Here is a 27,401-nt window from a genome sequence, read left to right on the forward strand (position 1 = left end):
GATATTTTAAACTAAGCAGACTTTCAAGGTGACAGAAACAGTTAAGCAAGCATTGTAAATTACATATATGATTGTCAGCAAGGAGAAAGAATTTTCTTTCCAATGTCACAACCAATATTTCCTAATTAAAATTAAAAAAAAAAAAAAAAAAAAAAGTGATTTTCTGGGAAAGACACAGTTTTAACAAATCTACCAAGAAAGCAATCCAGTCATTGTGCTAGGTTGAGCTAATAGATGATGGTTTATTTTCATAAATACAATATACAGCATCATGAGACTGTGGAAATACATCTTTCAAATATGTGAAGTGCATGTCACAGCCACACCAAACAATAATTATAAAACACAGACATACTGAAAACAATAAAATGATGCAAAAATTATAGTCTTCAAGGTCATTTAAATTAACAATATCCAAGAGTTCACAAATTCAAAGTAACACATTGATACAATGTTAACTTGTAATAAATATATTATAGTATTGTAATGTATTGAATTCTTGTCTATCACTTATCACAGATCTTGACATAATTACATGTGGCACTAGTCTATGAAATAAGTAACAGAGTTCAATACATTTACTATTCAGTAACTACAATCACTAACATCAGGAATAATTATGTCCTGAAATTATTTTAATCCCCTTCTGTGTATGTTAGCACATATAAGTACACTTCTCTATTTGAGTTAAATTATCTAGTAAAATTACTGGCAATATTCACTTTTTGATTTTCATGCTCATCTTTGAAAACCTTATGCAAAATCCTTTGAAACAGCTTCTATAAAATTTGGAGCAGACATGAGTATTGTAAATGTGCAAATGATGGCAAAAAGGGTAAATGCAACCAGACATAATCTGTCTATGACTGCAGCTGCAAACTTCCACTCACTGCAGATCTCTTCACCCTCATCTTGCTTCCTGAACCGCATCGCTATGAACTGGACTTCCTCCAGGATCTTCACCATCACTGGAAGAGTGTCCACTAAACCTTTCTTTTGCACAAGCTCCATATCTTCTGCTAAGGGGCAGGTCGTCTTTCCGCCCTTGCTGCCCAGGTTGTTCTGCTGTGGGCAGCACGGGCTCTCCATGGGGTGGTAGCTGTAGATGGTGTTACCATTGCTGGACGGGTGCCCGGGAAGGACGTTCACTTCCATGCTGTTTATGCTCAGCTGCTGCTTGGAATAGCTGTACTTGCAAGACAGGGGCTTTATGTTTTCCCCAGGCTTTTTCATTCGTAAAAACCAAGCACACCAATTCAGCAGGATGACACGGACCTGAAAGAGAGTTACCGTGGCAGAAATACAAGAGACTCTTCAGCATTTTAATAGTTTTTGTGACTATTAAAGTTAGTCCGCACAGTTTCTTAGAAATACTGATGGATTTCTGTGTTCTCCAGCTATCTGCTTTCAAAATGTTTCTTTGAGGATCTAGCCTTCTACCAAGGACAGCCCTTTTTGGAATCTGTCTTGAACATAGGGGTGTTCAATGCCCACTTAGCTTATAAAGCAAAAGAGATGTAAAATCTTACTTTACAAAATGGCCCTTGGAGACCCATCTTTATCAAACACTCTGAGATCTCTGCAATTGAGCAAACAGCCTGAAGTTGGCTGCATGGTTTTCAAACATTTATCAGATTGTAAGGAAAGAGATACAATTAAATACTTTTGGGTGCCAATGTTTAGAATTTGCTGGAAAAAATCACCATACATGACAGATTCTAGACATTTCCCATCCCCATTGCTATTGTTTACATCTACATAAAAGACCTTGCTTGGGTTTCCACGGGTTTTTTGAAAGCTAATTTATACTCCTTTGAGGAGTTCAACCACGTATTACAGCAGGCTTTTTTCAAAAGAGTAAATCAATTACATTTAGCAGTTCAAAATCTAAGTGCCGCTATTAACTGCTGTCATTTTCCTGTGTGATGGTGCAGCACGAGATGCTCCAACATGCACATGGCAGATTGTGTCTCATATGTTTCTTGTCAAGGTCATTAAGTGAGCTAACTCCAGAGAGTGCTTCCAGAATTTTTTTCCAGTGAACTGACCTTCAAATGTTTGGTCTGAGCCTGAGCCTGAGCCTGAGCCTGCTAGAATTTCTACTGGTGACATTGATAACTGTGAAAGGCAGGAAAAAAGCTGTGAATTCAGTAACGTCTTGTGTGAGGAGCAGCAAACTAAATTAGCAAAATCTTGTAACTATAAAATCCTCCAGGTGTTATGCATACAAAAAGGGCATTTACAATGGGCTTGAGAGGGACCCTCCATGCATACAGGCCTCTTTGAGGACTTTATTATCCTGGCTGCAAGCCAAATAATCGGGCATCAAGGAGGAAACAGATGTGGCCTCTGGTTTTCCTTTTGAGCCTTGACTCACGGACTGCCTGTGTAATCCTGCTTAATTTGGCCATATTTGACTTGGGACAACACTTTTCCTGCAAAGCTGTTTTAGATGCAGGAAAAGTTGACTCCAGTGTTCTCACAGTACAGATACAGAAATGGGAAAATTACAGCTAGCACTTGAGTTACTGCTGTAATGCCAAGCATAATTTCAGAAAGGAGGAAGCCTAAGTAATCACAAATAGGAATAATAATAATAATAATAATAATAATAATAATAATAATAATAATAATAATAATAATAGCCAAAACCAATGACTAGTGAAAGGCAGTTACACAAGTTTTTAATTCTGTAATGTGAGCTCTTCTATGTCACAGTCCTGTACCATTTTCTGTGAGCCACTTTGCTTCTCTCTCAGTAGTGAATTTTTTGTTCTTCATCATTGTCATGGTTTGGGCTAGAATAGAGTTAAATTTTTCCTGATACCTAGTACAGCATGGTGTTTTAGATTCAGTATGAGAATAATGTTGATAAAACACTGATGTTTCATTGTTGTAAAGTAGTGCTTACCCTGAATCAAGGACTTTTCAATTTCCTGCGCTCTACCAGTGAGCAGGTGCACACAATGCCATGAGGAAGCATGGCCAGGACAGCTGACCTGAACTAGCCAGAGGGATCTTCCAAAAGGATATAAAGTGTGAGGAGTTGGTTGGAGGCTGACAATTGCTTCTCAAAACCAGGCTGTGCATCAGTCAGCAGGTGGTGAGCAATTGTATTGTGCATCACTTGTTTCTCTTACATTTTATTACTCTCTCTCATCCTTGCTGTTATTATTTTTATTATTGTTACTCATTATTATAATTAATATTATAATTATAATATTATAATTATTATTACATTGTATTCTGTTTCAATTATTGAACTGCTCTTCTCTCAACCCACAAAGTGTTGGAGTTTTTTTCTTATTCTCACCATCACAAGGGAAGGGAGCTGGGACGTGACCAAGTGGTTGTCTGGTACTTAAATGCCAGCTAGATTTAAACGATGAAAATCCTGAAAGACTGTTTTCCATTATTCATATTATTTTGCTTTAAATATTTAATTATTTCCTCCATAGTCACCACAAAAAAATAGTTACCCATAGTGTTGCAGCCTAAAAAACTGATTCTGCCTTTAATTGAACTTACTTAATTATAATATGCTCAGACTGCTCATGGACACAAAATGGGACAATATGGAACAAAATAAAGGTCTTAATTTCTAGCAATGTGTCAACAGTGTCAGTTGCAAAGGGGAGAGAGAAGTTAATTCCAAAACACTTAGTCAGACAAACTTTCTTATTAGAAAATGTTAATATGTCTGCCTTAACTCTGAAAGGAGACGTGAGGCGAAAAAGCACTTTTATATAGGAATGCTGCTTTTTCCTTCAAGACAGAGTTTTTATTCCTTAGGGAAATTACTTTTATAACTACAGTCAAACCCATTTCCCATAGAAAAATAAACACCCTGATGACAGTTACACAGCTTTTAATTAGCTTGGATTTCAAATGCCCTATTTCCTTGAAAACACAGACACTCAGGCATCAATCTGTTCTTGTCATACCAATTAATTCAAGAGACAGCTGCAGCATGCAGGTTTTTGGATAACAGCTGAGTATGATAATATGAATCTATACTCTCATCTGCATTGTCATATATGGATTTCTATGAAGGAAGTACACAGGTACAGCTGTCTCTAGAGTCAACAACCCTTCTGTGAGCCTCTCCTGGCTATAATACAGCTATACTGCTAGCTTCCATCACAGCCACCAGCCTGGCCCAGTCCAGAGCAGACAGTCTCCAGTTAAAGCTCTCTTGCTAAGGGACATCTGCACCTGAGGAGAACTGTGCATGTCCAGGTTTGAACCGTATCAACAGAGAAGCCTGAAACATAACAAATTAGCTCTAAGCACAACAAAGAGCCAGAGTTCTTTTGCCTTTTCCCACCCCTTCTTCCCTCAGTGCTTTGTCTCTCCATATCTCTTTCCCAGCAGTCTTGGCTGTCAGTAGAGAAAGGTCAGTTGAGCTGTAGTCCATACCTGATGTTATCCACTCACAAACAGCTCTTTAGCTGGGCCTTCTTTAGTGTTTTTTTCCATGCTAGCTCAGCAGATATTATCAAAAGTGTCCAACAGCCAGCAGCTCTCATTTATCAACTGAGTAGCCAACAAATGCCCTGACTGAACACCTTGGATTTAAACTCCTTTCTTGGAAAAAGCTGGTTTGTAAGTCATCACAGATTATCAGAAAGGAATACACAATTCTAAACAGTGGAATAAGGAAAGTGAACACCTACAGAGAGGATAAACACTAACAGGCACTCTCCTCCTTCTTCTGTTGCAAAGTGCAAGCACAGACCCCTTGAGAGACTGGCAGGGATAATAAACTGCTCAACTGTAAATGGTTTAGAAAGCAGCTGTGTTTAGGAAATGCATCCATTTAAATCTTCTGGGTCTGCAGAAGCTCCCACACATGCCCAATTGTCCAATGCCTCTCCCTGCAGCTGACTCCAGCAGACAAATCCATTTAAGCAGGAGGTGAGAACAATCCTGCAACAATATCCAATTAATCAAGGCTAGAGTTTGTAATAAACTGATTCCTGGCTCTGACATGAAGAGAACATTGTGTGAAGTAAGTTAATGATAAGGGCAGCAGCTGGTGCTGGAAATGCAGAAAAAATGTAACACAAAAATTTTTCTTCTTTCTAAAGTTACTTCTTCACTTCAGATTTTTTTTTTACTGAGCAAAAGTCATTCAAGGTGTCACTGTAAAAAACACCTGACATAGGTGGACAGGCAAAATTGGAAAAAAAAAAAAAAAAACCCAAAAAAAAACCAATCCCAAAACAGCAACAAAAATAATTGAGACGAACACGAATTCTAACAACTGAGCCTTGCCCATGGCTTGTAGAGTAAAAGTGCCCACTTTGTAGGGTCAGCCTCTTACCTAGAGACTTGGAATTCACTTTTTTCCTCCTGAGATCCCTCAGCCCTGTCAACCTGTCTGGTCTATACATTTAACAGTCTATCATCTGCACGTCCCTGTTATGCTTTCCACAGTTTTTGCTTTCTGATGGCATGTTTTGTAATGTATGCCAGTTCAGCTGTCAGGCCACTGAACAAGGTTTCTCCTGAAGGAGAATTCACCGCACATTGTGTTTCCAGACAAGAAAACATGAGACTGGTAGAGAGCAAGAGCTGACTTGCGGGGCCTCTGAGGAGGACTAACATGAACCATTGTGTCTGGGCTCCTAAGAAAACAACACAATTGGTTCTGTTACACTGCTGCAGACTCTGTCCATAAAGACATCTGAAGCATGTTTCCCAGAATTGTTCCCTCAAGTTTTGCCTAGAAGCAGGTTCATCCAGAATTCACATTCTCTGCTGCCTTGAAAGTAAGAGGTCTTTAAATCATACAGCACTTTGGGAAATAATTGGGAAATGTCAGAATAATTGTGTATCATGAAAAATGTGGTGAACAAGATATCAGAGGATGTTGTACAACTGGACTCCTACAAACAGGGTGGTATATAGCTGACTGTGACTTTCTGCTTCTGCTTTTATTATTTTTCATTCTCTAAACACAAGCATACCTTGCCTATTCCAAAATCTATTAAATAGATAGAACAGAATTTTCTTTTAACTTGAAAATCTAAAGGAAACATTCCATTTGAAAGCCAGCTGGCATTGGTGCCAGACCTCACTGGGCTGACAAAGTCTGCTGCTGCAGAAAAAAGAGGGTCCACATGCTAATGCACAGGGAATAGATCAGATGGCAGCAGACAAACTGCCCAGTAGAGACTAGTGTTTGTTTAGCACATTCTGTCAGTACTGGTGTCTGCTGGATAAGAAATTAAAAGTCTGCATTTGCAAAGTGGGTGGTGAATGAGATACCTTTGTAATGACTCAACCACTCCATCATAAGGTTGAAAACAAAGGCCAAATAGGCGGAACTATTTTTAATGGAGAATAGGAGAAACTGTTTTTTGTGGGAAAGCACATTTAGTATGCTTGCTCTTTCCCTTTAATTGCAAACATGTGTGTCAACTATGCTGTTTGTAACTGACTCTTGAGATTAATGGAAAACTACTTCTGCCTCTCACCTGTAACAAGTTTAGGTAGCTTTTAGACAATTTTCTTTCAGTAGTAACCTCCTGAATGTTTATCACCAAAGCTGCTTACCCATTTGGGCATCTTTCCTGCTTGGGGGTCATGATGGTGAAACTGCAGAACCAGCACTGTTACCACCACAGACAGACCAACGATGACCATGATGCTAGCGAAATACTGAGCTGCAAGGAAAAGGAGGACTCGGTTACAGGAGGAGAAATACAAAGAACACATAATATTCCTTGGCCATGCCTCAAGATCTACATTTGAGAAGCACTGCATCACATCTGAACAGTCTCTTCTCTGGTCTGCTGCACTGGAGCATTTGAGGTGTGTATCTGCTCAGCTCCCTTCTCTCCTGTGAAGGAAGACCCAGAACACACGGAAGGTGAAAACTGTTTGGGTTTTGTCCCTGAAGAGGAGTGTAGGGCCTCACAGTAAGAACACCTTTGTGTTACTTTGTGCCTGCTGCAGGACAGTGAGAAGTTGAGCTGACAACAGCCACTGAACACCAACATTCCCAATCCCAGGCCTTCCATGGTACCAGCAGAGGTACTGGAGGGAGATGCTGTCCTCCTGGTGCCTCTGTATCCCTTCAAAAAGAGTCACCAGTTCCCCACTTTTGCCCCACTACTGCTCCCAGGTGGTTAGGCATATTTCTCATTACTCTTCTTAGCCCTTAAGACCACTTATTCTAGTTCCTATGAAAGTACACTAAAGCCTCCTTGAATGCTAAATTTTAATCTACGGTGCAGGAAGGAAACCAAGATCTTGAAAGCCAGAACTGAGGCTTGAAGCCACATCTCCTAAGTGGCAGTACAGCTTCCTGATGCCAGAAGTGAGTTTGATGCTCTGGAGTGTAAAGCAAAATTGCCCACAAGGGTAATGACATTTGAAGCTTCAGTGGCAAAATACCAGGGAGCATTGCTGCTGGCTGACATAATGGTGTAATGTGGGAGAGCACATCACACTGCCCCAGACTGCAGCCTCTTGCAACCCACAGCCCTTCTTCCCGCAGCTTGAAGGAAAAGCAAAAAATTCAATCAAAGCTCCAAAGCAAGTTTTGTTCTGCCCGTGTTTCTCAATACCAAATCCCACTGCTTTGGGAGCAAAAGGCATGTCTACAATAATGAGGTTTTAAGGCCTTCCTGAAAACAAGGCTGGAATTGCTTCAAGAGGTATGGCTTTCCATGACAAAATGAATTATATATCCAGATTAGAAGAACAGCCCCAAGGGTGAGATAAATTTAAAGGTCTCTATTGCTACTCATAGAGAGGAGAGTCAACAAGCAGGCAGAAGCAGAGCAAACCAGGTTTCAAGGAAGTTGTTACATGCCCCATGTAACAGAAACATAGCAGTGTTGATATTGCTGGTTTAACTACTGCCACCAGTCAGTAAATAACTTCCTTAAACTCTATGCATTTTGGTGCCATCAGACTTCAAAGGCCTGAAATGGTCCATTTAAAAAGGCTTTAGCTAAGATTTTTCATGTATCCTTGGAAAATTAGTCACCTAGTTAAACTAGGAAACAATCTGATAATATCTGATTCAAGATCCTAGCCAATGATTATCAGAGGAATTGATGCTCCCAGGTTTGTTTTTTTGGTGTTGTAAACCTAGGAACAGATGTCAGGAAACTGCAGTAGAGAACAGCTATTAAATAGAAAACAGTTCTCTCCAGAATAGACTGGGAACCAGAGGGGAGTCAGGGACCCATAAAGAAAGATATTTTATAGTTTTGCCTGGTGGTAGGCAAGGAAGAGGCTGGAGATATGTCATCTGCATTTTGAGGGGAGGAGTGGGGTGCTCCTGTTCAAGGTACACTGAAGTCTTCAGTTGGAAAGTAAGGATGGAGGGCATAGTGCACGGCACTTGAGCCCTATGTGTTAGTATGAGGCAGTCAAATGTGTACAAGATATCTCTGAAATCTGGCAGGTAGATCTCTGCCCACCAGGTAGGTGCAGGTGCTGTATTCAGAGAGAAAGCCACAAAATCCTGGAAATGCCCAGGACTGCTTTAAGGCTGGATTCTGCCAGTCCTGAAGGGACAACAATGAAAGTGGAGGAAAAATATAGAAATTACTAGCACAGATGCTTTTTTTTCACATCTCTAGCTGGAGATATGATGAAGTTAGTTGCCTCCTTTTGTGTGACAGGAGAAGGTAGAATTAATAGCCATTGATCTCAAAGGAAGTGCTAGATCACATACCCATGCATCTCCTTGACTGAGAACCTGACTGTCCTTACAATCTAGATGGCAGGGATGGCCAAGACCCTGGGTCTAGATTCAGTGACCACTCCCCTGTAAGGGAAGGTCTCAGAACTCAGGAGCTATGTCCACAAGGCAAAAATAAAAAGGGTATGGCTCTGAAATTATATCCTTACTTACTCAGCATTTTCTGATATTTTCTTCCAGGATTTAATCCTACATCTTCTCTTTCCCAGCAGCAGAAAAACATAGTCTTACTGCAGCAGGAGAGCTGCTGAGGAAAACTCCTGCACTGTCCTCCATGCACCTCCTTAAAAGCATGGCCTAATCTTCCAGTCTGCTCATTTCTGTTCCTGACAGTCTTTTGCCCTTGCACCACCAAGGTCAAGCCCAAGGATTGGTGACAGCTACAAGGGCTGCTGTCCCTGTTCACTTGTGAGGAGCCAATTCAGTTTTGTTCTGCCTCAACAATGGTTGTCAGAGGCAGGCAGGGGAGGGGTTGCAGGTGTGCCATGTCCAGGAGGCAGCCAGAAGAAGATGGAGGAAAGCCTTGTCTCTAAGGAGACTTTGCCTGGCCACCAGTTCATGTCTCACATGGGGAGTCAGCAGGGGAGCACTGAAGACACTGTACCCCAGAGACACTCTGCAATCGATGGCAGAAGGTCTCTGCCCATGGACTGCACTGGAACATCAGACTGGGCCAATGGTCTCTGGTCAGCAGGCAAACTTTGGGAGTAGGTGGGGGCATAAAAAGTAACTGCATTAGAAGCCTTGAGGGCTCTTTAGGGCCTGTTCTGTCCTTTGCCTTTTGTCCCTTTGGGGGCTTCTCGAGTCTTATGCTTTTGCCCTCAAGTCTTGTGCTTTTTTCCTCCCTGTATCCCTGAGCAGCACCTTGCCTGCTTCGTCTCTGTGCTCCTGCCTGAGCCACCTGCATCCAACCCTGCCTGCCTCCAAGCCTGCCCACCACCGTGATTTTCGCCATGACCCTGTCCAGGGTCCTGGCCCCCTGCCCAATTCCCCGCCCCTTGGCCGTGTCCAGCCACCACAAGGTCTGTCCACAGGCAGGCAGCGTGCACAGCCTCAGGACATCGAGGGCACTCCCCAGCTTCTGGAGGTAATGCCCTCTTTTTCCCTCTGTCTCCTCTCTCTCTCCCTCTCTCCCATTTTTCTTCCTCTTGCTCCATCTTCTTTAGCTCTCTCTAGTAGAGTAAATCCTTTTTATATTGTCTTTTCATTACCAATAAATGCTTCTCAGATATAACGTTTGCCTTGTTTGGCTTAATTTCATTCCCAACCATCCATTATTAAAAGAACTCCTTGCAGTTCCCCACCAGAGGTGATGTTGTGGAAAAAGACACTCCGGCACCCTCTCTGATTATGTCTATGACTCAGGCCTCTCCAGCAGCCCTGTGAGCAGAGAAGCCTTTCTGCTTAAAGGATCAAGCTACAATGCTCATGGATAATACTTCCCTTGGAGCCACAGGACTTCAATCTTCATTCATTCTACCCTAGCCCCACACTGCCCTGAATTAGCAAACTCTGTTTCTGGGTCTCTCCTGATGTTGCTGAGCACAGAAATAGGATGTTGTCCTGTGAGGTGGGGCATGGGGGGGACAAGTAATGAGCTCTGGTCACCCAAGCAACAGCTTTGGCCTAGCCACCAGACCTTTCTGGCAGTATTTTAGGAACCATCCTAAATCCTTTTTATTAATTTAGTGGTTTGGAGCTGTTGCCCCCACAAAGTCTTAAGCCCATGTGTGTGTTGGCAGAGGTAAAGGCAAATCTGATTTTACAAAGAAGCTCAGCCCCTTTCACTTAAACCGCAGGAGGAAAATGCTTAACAACTTCCACTAAACATCCCTCTGTGTCCTACTTGTAACTCCTAGTTACTAGATTAGCTTGGAATCTTTAACAATTCCCTTCACTGTAAGAAGTGTCAGGAACAGCAACCCCAGATCAGGGTGCATGTGAAAGACCTGGTTGCTGATAATTCGCCTGCTCTGAGGCAGAGCTTGGAAGTGACCAACACATTCTGAAGAGGAAGTAGCTCATTTGCACTCTGCCCTGGGTAGCTGCTGCAGGCCAGAAAAATGCACCAGAAGACCTGTGTTTGGAGCCCCTCAGCAATCCTCAGGGATACTGAGTCTGTCTTGGTCACTTCTAAATGCTCTTCATAGGTTTTAAAACCAGTATGATGCTTTCTTGAGCAGAGGTGAGTGAGCAGAAGAACTGGTTTGGATGCTTGATTGTTCTTCAAACAGTATGAAATATCTGCTCTTGTACAATTGATATTCTTCCTTTTCTTTGCCAGAGGCATTATGTTAACAATCAGGACAGCAATTTTAACATCTAGGAGTTGTCATCATGTGTCCCAGGACAATCTGTGTCCCAGAAGATGATCAGGTACTGTTATAATAAGAAATATGGATCTAATAAAACCCCAGATAGGTCTTCTAAAAAGCCAGTGAGAACAGCTATTTGTTCTTTGCAGGAATACTCTGATATCACCTATACCAAAAGGATTGCAATGATTTGCAGTTCATAATTTGAAGAGCATTCAGAACCATTTTTGGATGTTTTGTGTCATTATCTGATGTTAAAGAAGCACCTTAGCATTATTTTAGACATGTTTTGGAAGACATACTGCTGAAGTAGAACTGGATTAACTTCAAGGATTGATTAGGGACAGGGTCAACAAAACAGAATCCCTAAGATGGATGTTTTGCCTTGATTTTGTCATGGAACAGTGATATCATATCATCATATTATATCATGCCAGCAGTTATCATCTGACCCAGGTCTGTTAACATAGTCAATCACAAGACCGACAGTGTATCTGCACTGTGACCAGTCACAGTCTTCTTGTTCCTGTGAAATACTAGGGGAAGGAGAAAAGTGTTGTGCTCAAGTATTCACATTGATCAAGTTGTATGTTGGGTGCCTCCCACTGGTGCTCCTGTTTCTATTCTATCTTTTCAGAAAACATCAGGTTTTGCATGTGAAATGAATAACTGGGTCAGAGCCACTCTAAGTCTGTAATTTCAGTCATTCAGGGCTCAATGCTTTGTACTTCTTGTGAGCTCAGAATGAGATATTCACTGCTCCTCCTTCTGGAAATGGTGAGATACTACAAACTGTGCAGGTTAATGAAAACCTCAGATACTGGCAGAGGGGCTTCCAATCACCCTTCTTTTCTCCTAGGGTAGGGATGAGACCTGGTGCTCAGCAGGTATTGTGACAGTCTAAAAATGGTAATGGCAGAGTTACTCAGAATCAAGAAAATCAAAGATAGAGGAGAAAGTCTTTTTATGACTTACTGTTGTACACAGACAGCAAAGAAATACATAAGTGGACATATTATTAGGGTACTTGTGTTTAAAACTCTTCTACTTCCACATATTTTTGAAGAATAGACATGCAAGCTTGAAAAGTAAAACTGTTCTCTAAATTCATTTGATTTTATTTTTCTGTTAAGAAAAAACATCCAAGACTCTTTGCCTTTGCAAAAGCATCACTGATCATGGGGAATGAAACTGTAAGAGCTGACATGAATGAGAATTTCTGTTCCATGAAAGAGATTGAGCAGGGGCCTGATTCTGACAAGGTACCAGGCAGGACCATGAAAGAATAGGGGGCAAAAGCACTCCAAAAACTCAAACAGGGACAGAGTAAAGTGAGATGGCATCAGCTGAAAACACACTGTAAGATGACAAAAAATGTAGTAGAGATTAATCTAATTTTCTCTCTAGTCAGATCAACTAATGCCTTATGTTCATAACTTAAAACAATCTGTAACTCCTGAAGGTGACAAAGTACCACATTGCTTCCCTGTCCTACTAATTTCCAGTCTCATTTTCTCTATGACTAAATGCAAGAAATTACCCCAAGCGTCTGCTGCAAAGGTACTTAACTATAGTGCAAAGTGTTCATGCTTACTGAAATGGCATAGGCATGGTAAGGAACAGCAAGGAGGGGACACAGCTGAAAAATATCATTATAATGGAGCCCTAAGCAGCAAGTAAATTGGGATTTTTTAAAAAGCAAAGGAGCTTAGCAAAATAAGACAGAGAAATTCAGTTTTGCTAACTAGAGATTGAGATAACTTTATTTTTATTGTACTTTATTTGATACATCCAGCCAAAATGTCAAGCATCACATGAACACTAATCATAGGAAGTGCCAGTTCCTCATATTTATGAACCTTTTTAAACACTGTCTACATACCAGCTTCCTGGTGTTCCCCACTTTCCACTTAAATTCATTTTTAAGCAAAATGTAGACTCTTAATCCAAAATCAGTGGTGTTATTTTGGAGAGAGCTACTAGAAAATAAGGATTTGCAGCACTTTGAAATCTTTTTGGCATGGAAGACAATCAGAAATTATTAACTACTTCTCCTGTGCAAGAGGAAGCCTTGAACTGCAAGGTCTAAAAAATGTTTACCAAAGAAACAAATCATCTGACTGGCCTGACACATCTGAACATCTCATTTCAAGATTTGGCTTTTGGGCAGAAGCATGCTTTATCTGCTTTGACAAAGTACTTTGAAAAGGATACTTCTCAGAGCACAGGCTAGGATGGACAGAGAGCTGCTAAGTCAGAGCTTATTGCAGCTTTAGTCTAAAGCTGAAAGAGTCCAGCCATAGGTGCTGCTGGCTGTTTTTCTGTGTGACTGTACCTTCTTTGCTGCCTGGGGGCTGAACTCAAAGCCTGCAGATCTTCAGCTCAATACAAGTGCAAAGAGCTGTGTGAAGTTTTCAAAGCAGGCATTTTAGGGTCTGTCTCTATATGGTGTCACCCTGTCCTTGCAGTGGGGAAACAGAGAAAAACAGAGGTGAATTGCAGAAAGGGGGGGAAGTGCAGACTTCAGGTAGTGCCCTGAAGACCCAAAAGTTTTGCCCCTCTGGAGGTGATATTGCAAGCAGGGGAAATGAATAGTCAAGAAGGTTAGGCTGGTTAGGCTCCTCACTGGCTTGGCCTAAATTTTCCAGAGCAATGGCTTTTGGCCACATCTGACTTAACCTGGGCTGTGGCTTGATCTGTCTTTCTGAAAAACTGGCTGATTTTGGTAGGAACTAAGTATTATATTAGAAGATGAATTCTTTTAAGTCTATGAGCCCAAACTAGCAACTTATCCTGAGGCATTATTGAAGAGTTTCCTACAGCAGCACATGACAAATTTGAGTCTGGTCACTGCTTTATTTGGCACCACTGGATGTGGGACCACATGACCTGTGTAATCTTGAGGAGGCTTCAGCCAAAGGATAGTAATGGAAGGTAAGAGTTGTAGTTAGGAATTTGTTGACTTCAAGGAATTTGTTCCTTAGTGACTTCTTAATGCATGATTTCCTAGTCTTAATGATAAAGTTGCTTTTCGATAGAAAACACTGTTTTATGAAATGGATCAGGGATATGAAGACTTTAAAGGCATTCAGGCGTTTATCTATTGCCTAAGGAAAGAACTCATCCTTTCCTGAGAAATGGCTATATAACCATAACCATTACCAAAACCAGATCCTTGTCCACTATTATTTACCTAGAATAATAAAATCATTTAGGTTTGAAAATACCTCTAATATAATTGGTTTTAACCCTTCACTTAGCATGGATCCGAATATATTTATTAAAAAAAATAGACCTTACAGTGTAGGGTTAAATATCTCTAATGTAGTTTTCACATGAATTACCTAGTCCTTTAATTTCAAGAGGCAGAGCCTGATCTTGTACAAAGGCTCTAATTAAAATAACAATATTGTTAATAGTAGTATTTGTTTAATTTTGATTTAGTTGCTGAACCAGGAATTCAACACAGTGGGACATGCTTATGTCTTCCTATGACATGCACTGGATAAGTGCAATAATAGGGACTGGAAGGTACATGAAATCCACACAAAATTGCTGGCATTTATAGTGCAGAACAAATCTGCATAATTACATAGGCTTTTAGAAAGAGAAAAAACCAATTGTCTTATACCTGAGCTATATCACACAGGCTTTATGATTTTACCCAGTGATTAGCACAGTCAGACCAGTAATTTAGTTGTGTAGCGCGTCTGGAGTTCTCTGCATTTCTGTACATACTTTTCTCAGCTAATGAACTCTGGTTTCCTACTTATATGAACTCTTGGTAAAAGTAACTTTAAAGAAAAAAATCAAAAGTAAGTAAAATCACGGCTGCAGAAAGACACACTTCCCGCAAGGCATGATTAAGCTACAATAGGAAGGGTAAGTTTAGGACACAGTTACTGCTGTCTGAAAGTCTTTTAGGAGCTACACTCTAGAGGTTTTAAGTGCCAGGAGGAACTTCCAGTACCCTGTAGAAAAAGAATCTTTGTTCATAAAGTTGACATGTGCTGGATTCTAGCCAAACTGTTGTGTTTGTAGATGTCATGGGCCTTCAACTCTTTATTTAAATGGTTGAGCTAATTGTTGAGCTATGGGTGATTAATGTTTTAAACAGAATCAGAGACATCGTTCCCTGGTTTGGCCTTCTCCTTCCATTGGCATCTCTGTGGAAGGGCAGGATTCAAGTTTTGAAATATTGTGGTACCCTTCTTTGCTGTATGTTCTGTTGAAAACTGGGCTTTGAAAATAAAAATTTTCTCCAAAAGGGAGGGTGTGCTAGAGAAGGATGGGAGCCAGCATGCTGCTGGGCAAGGAGGTGCTGATGTGAATGCAAACCCCAAGAAAGCTGAGTGAGAGCAGGGGAACAGCCTGTCAACTGGAACATATGAAAGCTCTACCCTGCAGCAGGAGCAGCAGGGTTCTGGTGCTCTAAGGTGCTGAGCAACCAGCTACTGATTCCTAGGTCAAGTCTTGTCACTTGCTCTTTACAGAAAAAGAAGTCGACCTGTTTTAACATCTATTAACATGGTAGTTGGTAGGCTGCTGAGAAATGGGAATCTCTTGTCTGAAGAATTTGGATGGGTGGAGAAAGAGAGTCTCTGCTTTGGGTAGCTTTATAAACAGACTGACAATGAAGAACACATACCAAGGAAATCGTGACCCACTTTGCAAAGGTACAAAAGAGCAGCTGTCTTATCCCACTTGCATCCTTCTGATAATTTAATCTGATAGGTGCTTTGTTTGTTATTAGTCTAATTTGAGGTTCCCCATAACTAAGAGGAACTAACTGATGATTTCCACATTACTCTGTAAATACATTCCAGATCGCAAAATCTAGTACTTTTCTTGGTGTCGTATTAGACCAGTTCTCCTTTGCTACCTCAATAAAGACACTCCAACAGAAGCTGTGACATTTTTCCATATTATTAGAGTTCAGTAGTTAAAGCTGAGGTCAGAAGGAGTAGAAAGCACAGCATGTTAGGCATTAGTGGCTTTGAAATAGCAAAGGCTCTGAGGGTGCATGCAGATCCAGAGAGGTATGTATGCACATTTGTTTCTAAAAACTCAGGCCCTAAAAATATAATGAAGATTTTTAAAGCATGTGAAGTCATGTCTTCAAAGTATCTCTGCGCCCACGTGCATGAAGACCAATAACAATGACTCTTCAGCAGATCAGCAAAGAATCTTTCTACTTCAAATCAAACTATCTGCATCCTTCACAAACCACATGCTTTAGATGATTTGTTTATTCCTGAAACATGTTGCTAACCATGCTAATTCTTCAAAACTGGAATGAGCTTTCCAAATGTACTCCTTTTCCTTGTATTAATTCTGAGGATTTTAACTGAACTAGCGATCACACTGAAAAACTGAAAAACTATGATCATGACCTGGCATATTCTATTCAGCAGCTAAAATATTCTCTATGGGAGAACCTGTAAGACCACTGTGAGGAAAAGATGCTATGTCACTTTGTTAGAGTAAGGATAGAGTTTTCAGAAGTCAAGATAATGTAAAAGCGCACAGCCCAGCTTTGAGCACTTACTGAAAAAGGGCTGTTTGGGAAGCCAAATGGATAAGCAGTCTCCCTGCAAATTTGGAGTGGAGCAAGAAGATAGGGGCAGGGTTTTAAACTATAAATACTGTGGAAGGGAGATAACAACCCAAATGTAAATGCAGAAGTAGCAGACAAGGGTGAAAAAAATAGTACTAGGTAGTCAGAGCAAGAAAGACCTCAAGAATGGTGAAACAAGTTGGAAGATCTCACCTCCAGAGCAAGAAAATGCATTAAGTCTGGGGAACATGCAGGATCAACTGAAATTCTGCACATAGTCATGAAAAAAAATCCAGTTACTGGAAAACTGAGATGTTGAGGGATTTTTCTCTACCAGAAGCTCTTCAGGAGGCATTATATGAAGGAGCTACTTGAGTGTGAGGGGCTTCTGCCTGGATGGACAAGACCTGCTGGAGAGTTTGTGGATCAGCTTCAGTGAAGTGGCCAAAAGGACTGATTCTGTGGTGGGGGTGCATAATAGACCATCCAAAGACAGTGGACATGGGGACTTCTTAAAACAACTCAGGGAAACCTCTATCTCACAAACCCTCACTGCCACCAGGGGCTTAATCTACCCTGATGACCACTGAAAAGGCAGCACATATATAATGTATAACCGGGGTGGTGCACATTATGCTTCACTAGCAATGAAGAACTGTTTGGGAACATAATAATAAGTGGCAACCTAGGCTGGAGTTATTTTGAAATAGTGAAGCTCAGGACCATTAACCGAGTGAGGACTAAGAACAGCAAAGCATAGATCTTGGACCTCAGGTGAACAGACTTGTCATTTTTAGGGGGAACTAGTAGCTGGGATCCAGGGAATGCTCTGAAAGATAAAGCAGCACAGGAAAACTGCAAGGGTTTTTTACAGCACAGTACCTCCAAATGCAAGAAATAGGTAAGCACACCAGTAGATGAGTTTGGCCAAACTATGAACTAATGGTAGGGCTTCAGTGCAGAAGAGACGGGGTTGAAGGAAGCAGAGACAAGCTACAAAATGAAAATTTGGAAGCATTATCTGGTCATTAGGGTTGGTGTCAGAAATGTTAAAACTCATTAATGGAAGCTGGTGTGGAAATCAAAGGCAACAGGAAGAATTTCCACCACTATACAAACACTATACAAACAGCTAAACAAGGCAAACGTGCTCTTGCTGCTGGAGGGGATGATTTAGTGACAAAGTCAAGGCCGTGTGTCCTTTGCCTCAGTTTGCACCATCAAGGTCTCTGACATTTCGGTGTTTAGAGATGGTTCAAGGATAGAACACGACTAGCAATAGGCAAGGAAGGCTTAATCATGGATTAATCATGAGATCTAAACCTGCCCAAATCCATGGGATCATTGAAAACCCTAAAGGGATTATTGCAAGACCAAGGAGATGGAGAAAGACAGATGTTGCATCCACCTCTCAAAAGGACAATCCAAAGAACAAGAGCTTTATCATTCTGACTCTGTCCCTGGGTAAAACAGGCAGTAAGTCCTCAGGGAACATTACTGGATGGTTGAGGAAGGGGGTGGGGATGGGAACAGCCATCCAAAATTTAATAAGAATAAATAATGTCTGACCAACATGATTGCCTTCAATACAAATTAAAATATTTGCAGAGAATGAGAGAGTAGTGGATATCATTTACAGCAACTTTAGGAATTCTCTGATAAGCAGAAATTGTCTGTCATTGCAACATCAAAGTCCGTAAAAATACATAATTATTCATAGCTGTTCTCGGTTTTAGGATTCATAGCAAATCCTACCTTCTATGATAGAAGACAGTATTAGTGGAAAATGTTCAGGTTAAAGTTAGTGGACTGGCCATGGGCAAGTGTACCCCTTTACAAATTCTAAATGGGATTTGTTACACATTATACGTAGCAAAGTTATGTCAACAGTGGTTCAGGATGGCTTGTGTCTTCTCCCTGCATACAAGTTTCTCTCAGAGCTGTCTATCTCCATTACGTCCTAGGTATAGACTCAGAAGTGTTTTGGAAGCTCCTGTATGAGTCAAAGCCAAGAGTCCTGCTGACTTTCACTAAAATGAGTAAGTTTTTTGGAGGCTTTCAGAAACTCTTGCCTATGGGTGCCATTGTCCCTATTGTTGCATGCTTATCCTCCTTCCTCAGAATCAGGCCTAGTCTTAAAGCCTTGAAGAGAGATAATGAAGCTGTCTGAGTAAATGCTTTTTTTTTTTTTTGTCCTAGTCACTATATAACTTTTTTGAGGCTTTCATTTATACAATTGTGAGGTGCATCTTCCATCAGCACCTAGATATATTGTTGACTATTTGGTAATTTCTGCTGTCTAGAACGTGTACTTTAGTCATGATTTGTACTCACAGGTCTTTCAGATAATGTTCATTCTTTGTTACTTCGTAAAATAGGACAGGTTTATTTTGTCTACCCTGCAATAAGGCCCCATGAGACCAAGGTAAAGGGCAGTCCTATAAAAACAGAGGCTGTAACAATGTCTGTCTGGCCCACAATCCTAAGATGATGATCTGCCCTATAGTTTTCAGTACACCTTAAAAATGCTTCAATGATATACTCAAATTTTGACTGTTGTATCCTGAATTGCTCCTCAGATTTAGAGGGAAGAGGAAAGGCAGGAAGGATTTGTGTTATAGCAGGGAGGTGGTGTGATGCAGAAGAAAAAAAATTAATTTTCTGCAGTGTTGATTCTATGTCCTCTCAATCCTTGCATTTACCTGCTTATCTATTATTTCCAGCACCTTTTTGTAACCTCATGTAGGGTCTTTTCATACATGCACATGGTGAAATCCAAGTTGACATTCCTGACATTGCTGAATGCAAAACTGGAGTAACAAAGAGTCAGTTTTCAAATTGGCTTTGAACAGCTGAGAGGCATCATGCACAGTGCACAAAGCAGTGAAAATCAACTTACCTATTAGTGGGACAGAGTCAGAAGTTGCAGGCATGATCTCAGCCACAAGCAGCATGAATACAGTCAGGGAAAGAAGGACAGTGATACCTGGAGGGAGTGAACATATTTGGGAAGAATGAGGAAAATGAACTCTGCAGCTGCCCCTCTGATGTCTTTGCTGTTAAATATAGCATTGTCCTGATATACAGCTAAGGCAAACCCATGACTTCGTGTCTGTCAATGAAGATTAGAACTTCCACCACGTGCATGTGTTTTTAGATGCAACTCTATCTGCTCTCTTTTCACTTTTCTCTAAGACACACAAACCCTTGTGTGTATTAGAGAAATGGAGAAATCTTTTTTTTCTGAGTGAAAAAAAGCTTGCAAAAATGGTGAACTACAGTGCTTTTCCAAAACAATGCATAAAGCCCAAATGGTAGTTAAGGGCTAGGACAGACTTGCAGAGACAGCAGCCTAGGTTTTGCTATCACATATTACATAACATCCCTCAAAGACATGATGCAGTCTGTTTTAGAAGAAGTTCTTTATTCTATCTGGAAAAGCTGTCGCTAAACTTAACCATCCTGATCAAAAGGTCAGTGCATGAAGATTAGCTCCTATTTTTAGGTCAACATTGTAATTCAGCTCAAATAACTCTTTTCCTTATCCCCATCCTATATTTCACAGACAGCAATTGTACCCCCGATAGCCTGTGTTTTATTTCTTGTAAGGCAGGCTGCTCAGATACCTTTTTTTTAACCAAAAAAAGCCCCACTGAGGACACTTCATATGATTTAGAAGTCTCTGTCCTGAGACAGAATCATGCACAATTAACTCTTAAGATCTCAGCTGGCCCAATGTGTATTTACACTCTTGTAGTGTATTTACAGCTCTTGCCTATCTCCTCTTGGAAGGAGACACTTCCCATTTTTATCAACACACACACAACAGTAAATCTCATTTAGCCCTTCCATGGCTGTGTTCACAGGGGACACACGACTAGGTGTTTTGGGAGCTAATTTTAAAGGTGAAAATCCAGTGCCCAGCTGCTGCTATTCACAGCCCTTCACTCTTTGCTTCCTAGTATGTTTCATCTGAAAGAGAGAGTCAATGAGCTGTGAAATGCATTGAGATGTACTGAAGTACATAACAACAGGCGTGACAGAATATAATCCTTGTTCCTGTAACCAAAAAAGTACTTCTATTGCTCTCCTAGTAAAATCTTTCTTTGTCGAGCAACATAGTGACATGAGGTATTTATTTTCCTATTTTATAGGATGCTTATAAACAAATGAATATTTTAGCACTTACCTAAAGAAATCTTTTCCCCAGAATCAGCTGGCAAAAGGAATACAAGCAGTGCTAAGCCAGATATGAGAACACAGGGAATGAGTAAGTTCAAGCCATAGTAGAGGGTGCGTCGACGCATGGTGATGGTGTATGTCACATCTGGGTATGGTTCTTTGCAGCATTCATAGTACATCTCATTCCTCTTCCCTGGGACACCTACAGAGAGAATGATCAGAGCAGTGGGGAGAGATGCACGACTCCCAGTTAGCTCCCTGGACTGGACCAAGTGATGGTTTATGAGCCAATATGTGTCACCCCTGCTATTCTTGGTCCACCTTCTGTGTTTTCTAGGGTTTGCTTTCATGCCTTCTGAGTCATTCAAACCTAGCTTAGCTAATAAAGCTCATCTGAGCCAGAAAAAACAGTCCTGAGCATCACAACCTCAACAATGTGCATTCTGCCTTCCTACATTCTGTGAATGGTAACACACTGTTGATGTGATATTCACTAGCACATGCAGCAGATTTTCTGTGTGACAAGTGCCACTGCTTCTTACTTTTCTGTGATCTTCTATACATATTTGCACTTTTTTTATCAGGAAAAACAGAGAGGATTACTTTTCAAAAAGGGTGCCAAAGTCTGTTATATCTGAAGATTGAGACACAGCTGTCCAATAAGCTGTACTGCAGGGTTGCCCATGGTGATCCCACTGCAGCAGATTGCCTGAAATGCTCCATGATGGAGACTACAAAAGCACAGGAAATGTCAGGAGAGCTGGAAGAAGTCAGCACCTTGTATCTTTTATGCCAAAATTGCTCACTTCTCTTTTGTTCCTGTGGACATGACAGACGATATGGCAATGTGTACATTTTGGCAGACGCTTAGCAAAGTTCTTTTAAAGGATATAGCCATGCCTTGCCTGAGGTGCTATTTAATGCTTTTGCTGTATGAGCTAAATAATGTTAATAAAATAAATGTTTTGTTCTCCCTGGTCAGGGTTGAAGGCAGATAAACAACAAACTCTTAATCAGATATGCAAAGTTATTGGACAAAAATACACACTGTAAAGGAGGACTGGAAGGGAGGATTGCTCTAAAATAGCTGGACTTTAGGAGGATTTCACTATGGAGTCTTCTGGCTTTCCATAAAACTGAATATGATTTCTCAGATGCTCTGCATGGTAAAAATACTGCATGCAGTTGGGAAGGACACTTATTTCCTTGTCCTTGTACATCCAGACCAGAAGATAAATGTATTTTTCCTAATCTCTCCTTGCAGTTGTCTAAGTTAAATCAATTTCTGTAACATTGCTTGTGACTTACAGCTACATAAATGAGTTCAAAATAACTTACTAGTTCTCGGAATAACTAGTTCTGGACATCAATTCATTTGAAAATACAGGTATCTTCCAAAGCATAGAAGAGAGACATACTAATCTGTGCATTTTATGAACTGGTAGACACTTTGATGAGAAAGATCCATTTATGTAAAAGTGTTGCTGAAATACTTTTTACACCAATCAATTCTGTTGGTGTATTAGAGTAAATGTGACAGTAGTGCTCCATGCACCTACAAGAGATACATCCAAGTTTAGTACTGAAAAACTGCTCAGATGTGTCAGGACTAGTAGCTTTCATTTATGTACTCAGTGGCAGGCAAGTGCTTCAGAACACAGAGTTTTCAGACACAGTTCAATGAACGTTGCTGAAAGGCTGTCTCTGATATATGATTTTTTTCTATTTTTTTTGCTTCTTCTTAGATCTATATCTTTAATATCTGTATTCCATGTTCAAATGATTGATAATTTCTATATATTTGAGGTTTGCATTTGCAAATTAGACTATTGAAAATTTGTAGGTTGGCCAATTTACCCACTAAATCCCATTCTCCATTTGAGATGTAGTTGGAAACATCAGCCTCCAGCATCTGCAGGTCGATCAACCAGCCACTGTGAGTCCAGGAGCCAAACTTCAAATCACACTTCTGCACATCAAAGGGGAACCAGCGGACATCAATGTAACATGTGCTCTTCAAAATGCCTGTAGATAGAAATCAGTCATGATCAAGCATGTGCAGGGTGCATTTCAACTTACCCTTATCAGTCTCTGATTGTGAACAAGTTTCCTCTTCACAAATTCTGTGTGATACAGCCATGGGGTAACCAAACAAGTACTACAGGTGGAAGATGCTGCCATGAGTGGAATAACTTCCCTCCCTCCACCAGTGAGGATCTCTCTCACTGCATCCTTGAGGTAGGTTGCCTGGTACACTGTGGCCATCCAGGAGCAGCCCAGCCTGCTTCCCAGTGCCAGCTGGCCATAGCAGGTTACAGGCAGTGTTGCTTGGTCAGACAGGAGCAAAGAACATGCCCCAGGAACTTAGTGTGCTATGACCAGCTCTTTGCAAGGAGTTCCTGGACAGGCCATGCCTCAGACCCACAGCCCTTTGAAAATACATTGCTGTCCTAAACCTTGCTCAGTGCTGGCTTTTATCATCTGTGTGGAAACAGAGTCTTGAGTTTAATTCTGGATGTGCCTAGTTCATATTCTGGGATGCTTTGAGGGGTCTAATGGGTAGCGCACAGCAGGGGAGCAGCCATCAGGGAAGTCATTGCTGATCCCCACTGGGCCTTGTGGACCTGCCTGGGGACAGTGCTATGCTATGGCACAAAGTTTAGGAATTTTTTGACCACCACAGTAAACAACTGTCAGATAGCCTCCGTGTTTGCGGGGGAGTGTTGGTGAGGCACTGAACCAGCAACACAGATTAAAAGAGACTGAGACTTGGGCCCCACTGGGTGAGACCAATCCCAGCTTGTATTTTCACCTGGATTTTTAGCTTCAGCCTGGCAAGAAGGGCTTCAATGCTGAGCGAGTGCTGCTCTTGGAGTCACCTCTGCTCACATACCTCTCCACACAACAGAGACCTCGCTGGACTGTACATGAAACATGATGACATGGTGCATACCACCCTACTTTGGATGACACCTTAGGTGGGCCTCTGGATGTTTTGAACAAACTGCTCAAGAGAATGTTTTACTGCTTCATAAAGTATATATGCCACTGACAACGGACTAAATTTTCATAGTGGGTCCATCCCATTATTAGACAGTCTAACAATGTTTGCAAGGTTGCAAAAATTAGGTTGCAAAATTTCCACAGAGGGCTTTTAAATACCTTGGTTTCATTCATGAAGGAAACCTGCTTGAAATTACTTGATTAAAAATGAACAAACATTCTCTGTGCCCTACCTGGAGGAATATATTGGCAGGATCCAGAGTAGTTCACCAGCACATTTGTGTGAAATGTTGCATCGAATCTTTCATCTGCACTGTAACACAGTATAAACAAAACAGAACAAACTAAAGAAAAAGCAAGCTGATGTGTGAGTAAAGATGTAACTGTCAACATCTTTGGCTGAATTAAGTTCCTACATCTAGGTGAATAAATATCTCAGTTCCTCATAGTTACTGTCAGCCTGCACCTGGGCAGGCTGCTTGCATGCTGCAATGTCCTCAAAGAAGTGAGAAGCAGTGTCTTGAATGTCTTAGAAAAAGGGCAGAAGGAAAAGAAGTGAAAGTGTCACATTAGCTGTATTAGCTGTAAAAACTGGACAGTTGGGACAATGAGGCTTTTCTAGGGCACCTGTCAAAATGAGGCAGCTCACTTCATAAATCACCTTATCTGTCATCTTACCCAGATATCTGCAGTAGCAGATACATTGTAACAGCAATGGTGTCCTGACATAACAATTCTACAGTCTCCTGAGATGCAGAGAGGACAAGAGTTTGCTTCTAGCATTTGAAGAAACCACTGGAGAGAAGTTATTTTAGGGGCTTGTAGGAGCAGATTCACTGAAACTCCAAGAGTAAAAGGGACCAAGAATAGAGAATTTCTCCAAAATTCTGAGATAATTAAAGGGGTAATGAGCCAGACAAAGACACGATTCTTCAAAGAAGCAGGTGGGGGGCTTGTTCCAGAGGGTCTCTTAGGAAGAGATTAACCACAGAGGGATTCCCTGGCTTGCAGAGCCTTCCCTGTAGTGGCTGTGCGCAGGTCTATGTTGCATGACTACACCATCCTGCATACCCTGTCTTTCAACCAGATTTTAAAAATTCAGAGCCTCCATTACTCTTCTGATCTGCTCTTTATCCATGTCTTGAGTCTTCAGTACCCAATATAAAATAAAGGGGGTGACACTGAAAAGCCTAAGTCCAGAACGAGTGATTTTTATCAAAGACACAAAAGACAACAAAAAGGGGTTTTGTAAGTACAAGGCAACAAGAAAAAGAGGAAAGTAAGGGAAAAAACAACAGCGTGCAGAGAGCTGCAGTATCTTGCACCCTGTGCGCCTTACTCTTTGCAACTCATTCTCACACAGTGGCAGGAGTCCACGGCTGAACAGGGGACGAACAGGTTAAGGAAATGTAGATAAGAGAGATTCTACTCAGCAGAGCTGATGAAATTTACTCTGGAGAACTGAAAGGACTGGCCGAAATATCCTCTGAAGCATTAACAATTATCTGTAAGAGCTTGTGGAGAAGAGGGAAGGGCATGGTGAATTAGGGGAGATCAAAGAGAATTCTGACTTCTTTTAAAGGTGAAATTATAGACATCAGCCTAACCTCAAAGAAAATGGGGTGAAACATCTGGCACAGATTTGTGAAGGGCCAACTGCATCAAATCAATCTATTTTTCTTACTAAAAGGAGGCTAGTATCTATCTGAATTTCAGCAGGTTCTTATAAACTACAGTAATATGGACTAAGCAGTAATCCTCCTTTTTAGAGACTGAAAAGGATAAAGAGACGGTAAGAAGCAAAGCTGAGGTAAAGAAGAGCACTTAAACAATCTAGGTCTCTCCAGGCCTCCTCTGGATATCGTGTACTGAGGGTTTGGAATGGAATATAGATCATGGTGAACTCTGAAAACTAACAAAATGAAATTTAATCTGGGTAATTAGAAAGCATTACCCTGAAAACTGTCAGAAAAAGACATAAGAGGGAAAATCTGGTAAGATAGCAGAGCTAAACAACAACATCTGGGGTTTGCAATAGATAAAAAAATAAGTCCAGAATTAAGATATTATTAGAGAAAACCCCAAATCCCCTTCTCCTGGAAAGCATTAAGGAAACAGCTGTCTAGAGAGTTTCCACTTCATTCAACACTGCAGCAATGCTGTCTAGAGAGCTAGATTCATCTCTGTAGAAGGAAAAACAGATTAGCAAATGTTCAGAGTAGAAGAAGAATGATGGAGAGGTTTATAAAATATGTGATAACGGAAGTGGGATGAAAATCCATTTGTTTACTTCAATCAGAAACACTATGACACACATAGGACAGTAGCTGTCCTGAAGATCAGTTAATTTTGAAGAGATGATAATAGTTTCCTCTCTGTGTTCACTGAGAAAAAGTTAAAGAAGATACCTGTGGAACTACAGCAAGATCAGATGGGCTATTACAAAAATCTGTTAGCAGATGCTTGCATGGTTTTGTTATTCTTTAAGGGTAAGGCCAAATCTATAGAGGGCAAAAGGCACATAGTATCAGTGAAGCATGGCTGATTTTCTGCACTTAGTTCTAGTCTCCTACCAGCCATTTCACATCTTGCTTACCTGTTATACAGAAGAATGTCTGGTACCCAAATCTGGTCAGCAGGAAATCGCAAGTTCTGCACTCCTGGGTATTCATATTGATCCCAAGACAAGTAAGCATCAACCCAGGACTGTTGACAAACACATACATCAGATTATATGAGCTTTTAAAAGTCTTCTAAATTCTTTGTAATATTATGGGAACAGAATAGATTTTGCCAATAGCTAATAGTTTAATGCTTGGTTTTAATTATTAAGAAAATCTGGCATCTATAGAGAAAATAACTGTGTGACTACTGAAGACAGTGCTTAGCACTTCATCTTGTGGCCAGAAATCAGGCATCCCAAACCCTTGCTGGTGGGCTGGCAGAACCACTGGCAGTAGGCACCTCCATGAAGTCTGCTGGTTCTGATGTAAAGTGGTATTTGAGGTAGTTAGTGGTAGGTGGACCATGGTCTGAATCTCCCCGTTGGTGGAAATAATTTAATCTTAATCTGTTACAAAAGGTGACTCTTTTACTGACCACCTTGCTATGAGAGGAAGGCAAGTTAACTTTACATGCCAAGGGGCTGTTTCTGATCCCATCTCCTCCACCTCCACACAGTTAATTTGAGAAAGGTGTAGGAACAGCTTTTGGGAAGAACCTTCTGACTTATAATGAAGATCAATGGGAGTCTTGCAAAGGAAACCTTAATCAGTGGAACATCTGAACCTGTGGAGCATCTCTGAAAGGAACAGGACACCTACAGGCTCTGACCTAACAATCCTCTAGTCATATAGGTTTTTCTCCGTTGGTTTCTACAATATAAAAATGCTCATTTCTCCTGCAAATCCCAGCAGGTAGCTGAGGAAGAAGCAGCCTGCTCAGCTGAACATATTAATATGAGATAGTGTTTGGCTAGTGAAAATCAAAGTGGAATTAATTTAATCATTCAAGTCTCCCACTGTTTTTTGTTCAAGAACTGCTTCTTTCCTGACCACAAGCCCTTAAGGAGAGCTGTTTATGGAGCATAAGACACTGTATTCCTCACCATAGGCAGCCA

The 27,401-nt window shown here is 41.0% G+C and overlaps 1 protein-coding gene across 1 annotated transcript in view; it reads right to left on the reverse strand.

The window, feature by feature from the left end:
* Positions 1-329: 329 nt before the first annotated feature.
* Positions 330-27,401, reverse strand: part of LOC103821221 (neuronal acetylcholine receptor subunit alpha-7-like) — a 68,078-nt gene continuing 41,006 nt past the window's right edge. The window contains exons 6-12 of the mRNA XM_050987359.1: positions 26,379-26,488; positions 24,016-24,095; positions 22,637-22,804; positions 20,787-20,981; positions 19,497-19,583; positions 6,562-6,671; positions 330-1,275 (exon numbers count right to left, since the gene is read on the reverse strand). Coding sequence (XP_050843316.1) covers positions 754-1,275; positions 6,562-6,671; positions 19,497-19,583; positions 20,787-20,981; positions 22,637-22,804; positions 24,016-24,095; positions 26,379-26,488 — 1,272 coding nt within the window. The 3' untranslated portion in view covers positions 330-753. The remainder of the gene's footprint in view (positions 1,276-6,561; positions 6,672-19,496; positions 19,584-20,786; positions 20,982-22,636; positions 22,805-24,015; positions 24,096-26,378; positions 26,489-27,401) is intronic.

This window comes from Serinus canaria, chromosome Z, assembly GCF_022539315.1.
Source record: "Serinus canaria isolate serCan28SL12 chromosome Z, serCan2020, whole genome shotgun sequence".
Classification (NCBI taxonomy): Eukaryota; Metazoa; Chordata; class Aves; order Passeriformes; family Fringillidae; genus Serinus; species Serinus canaria.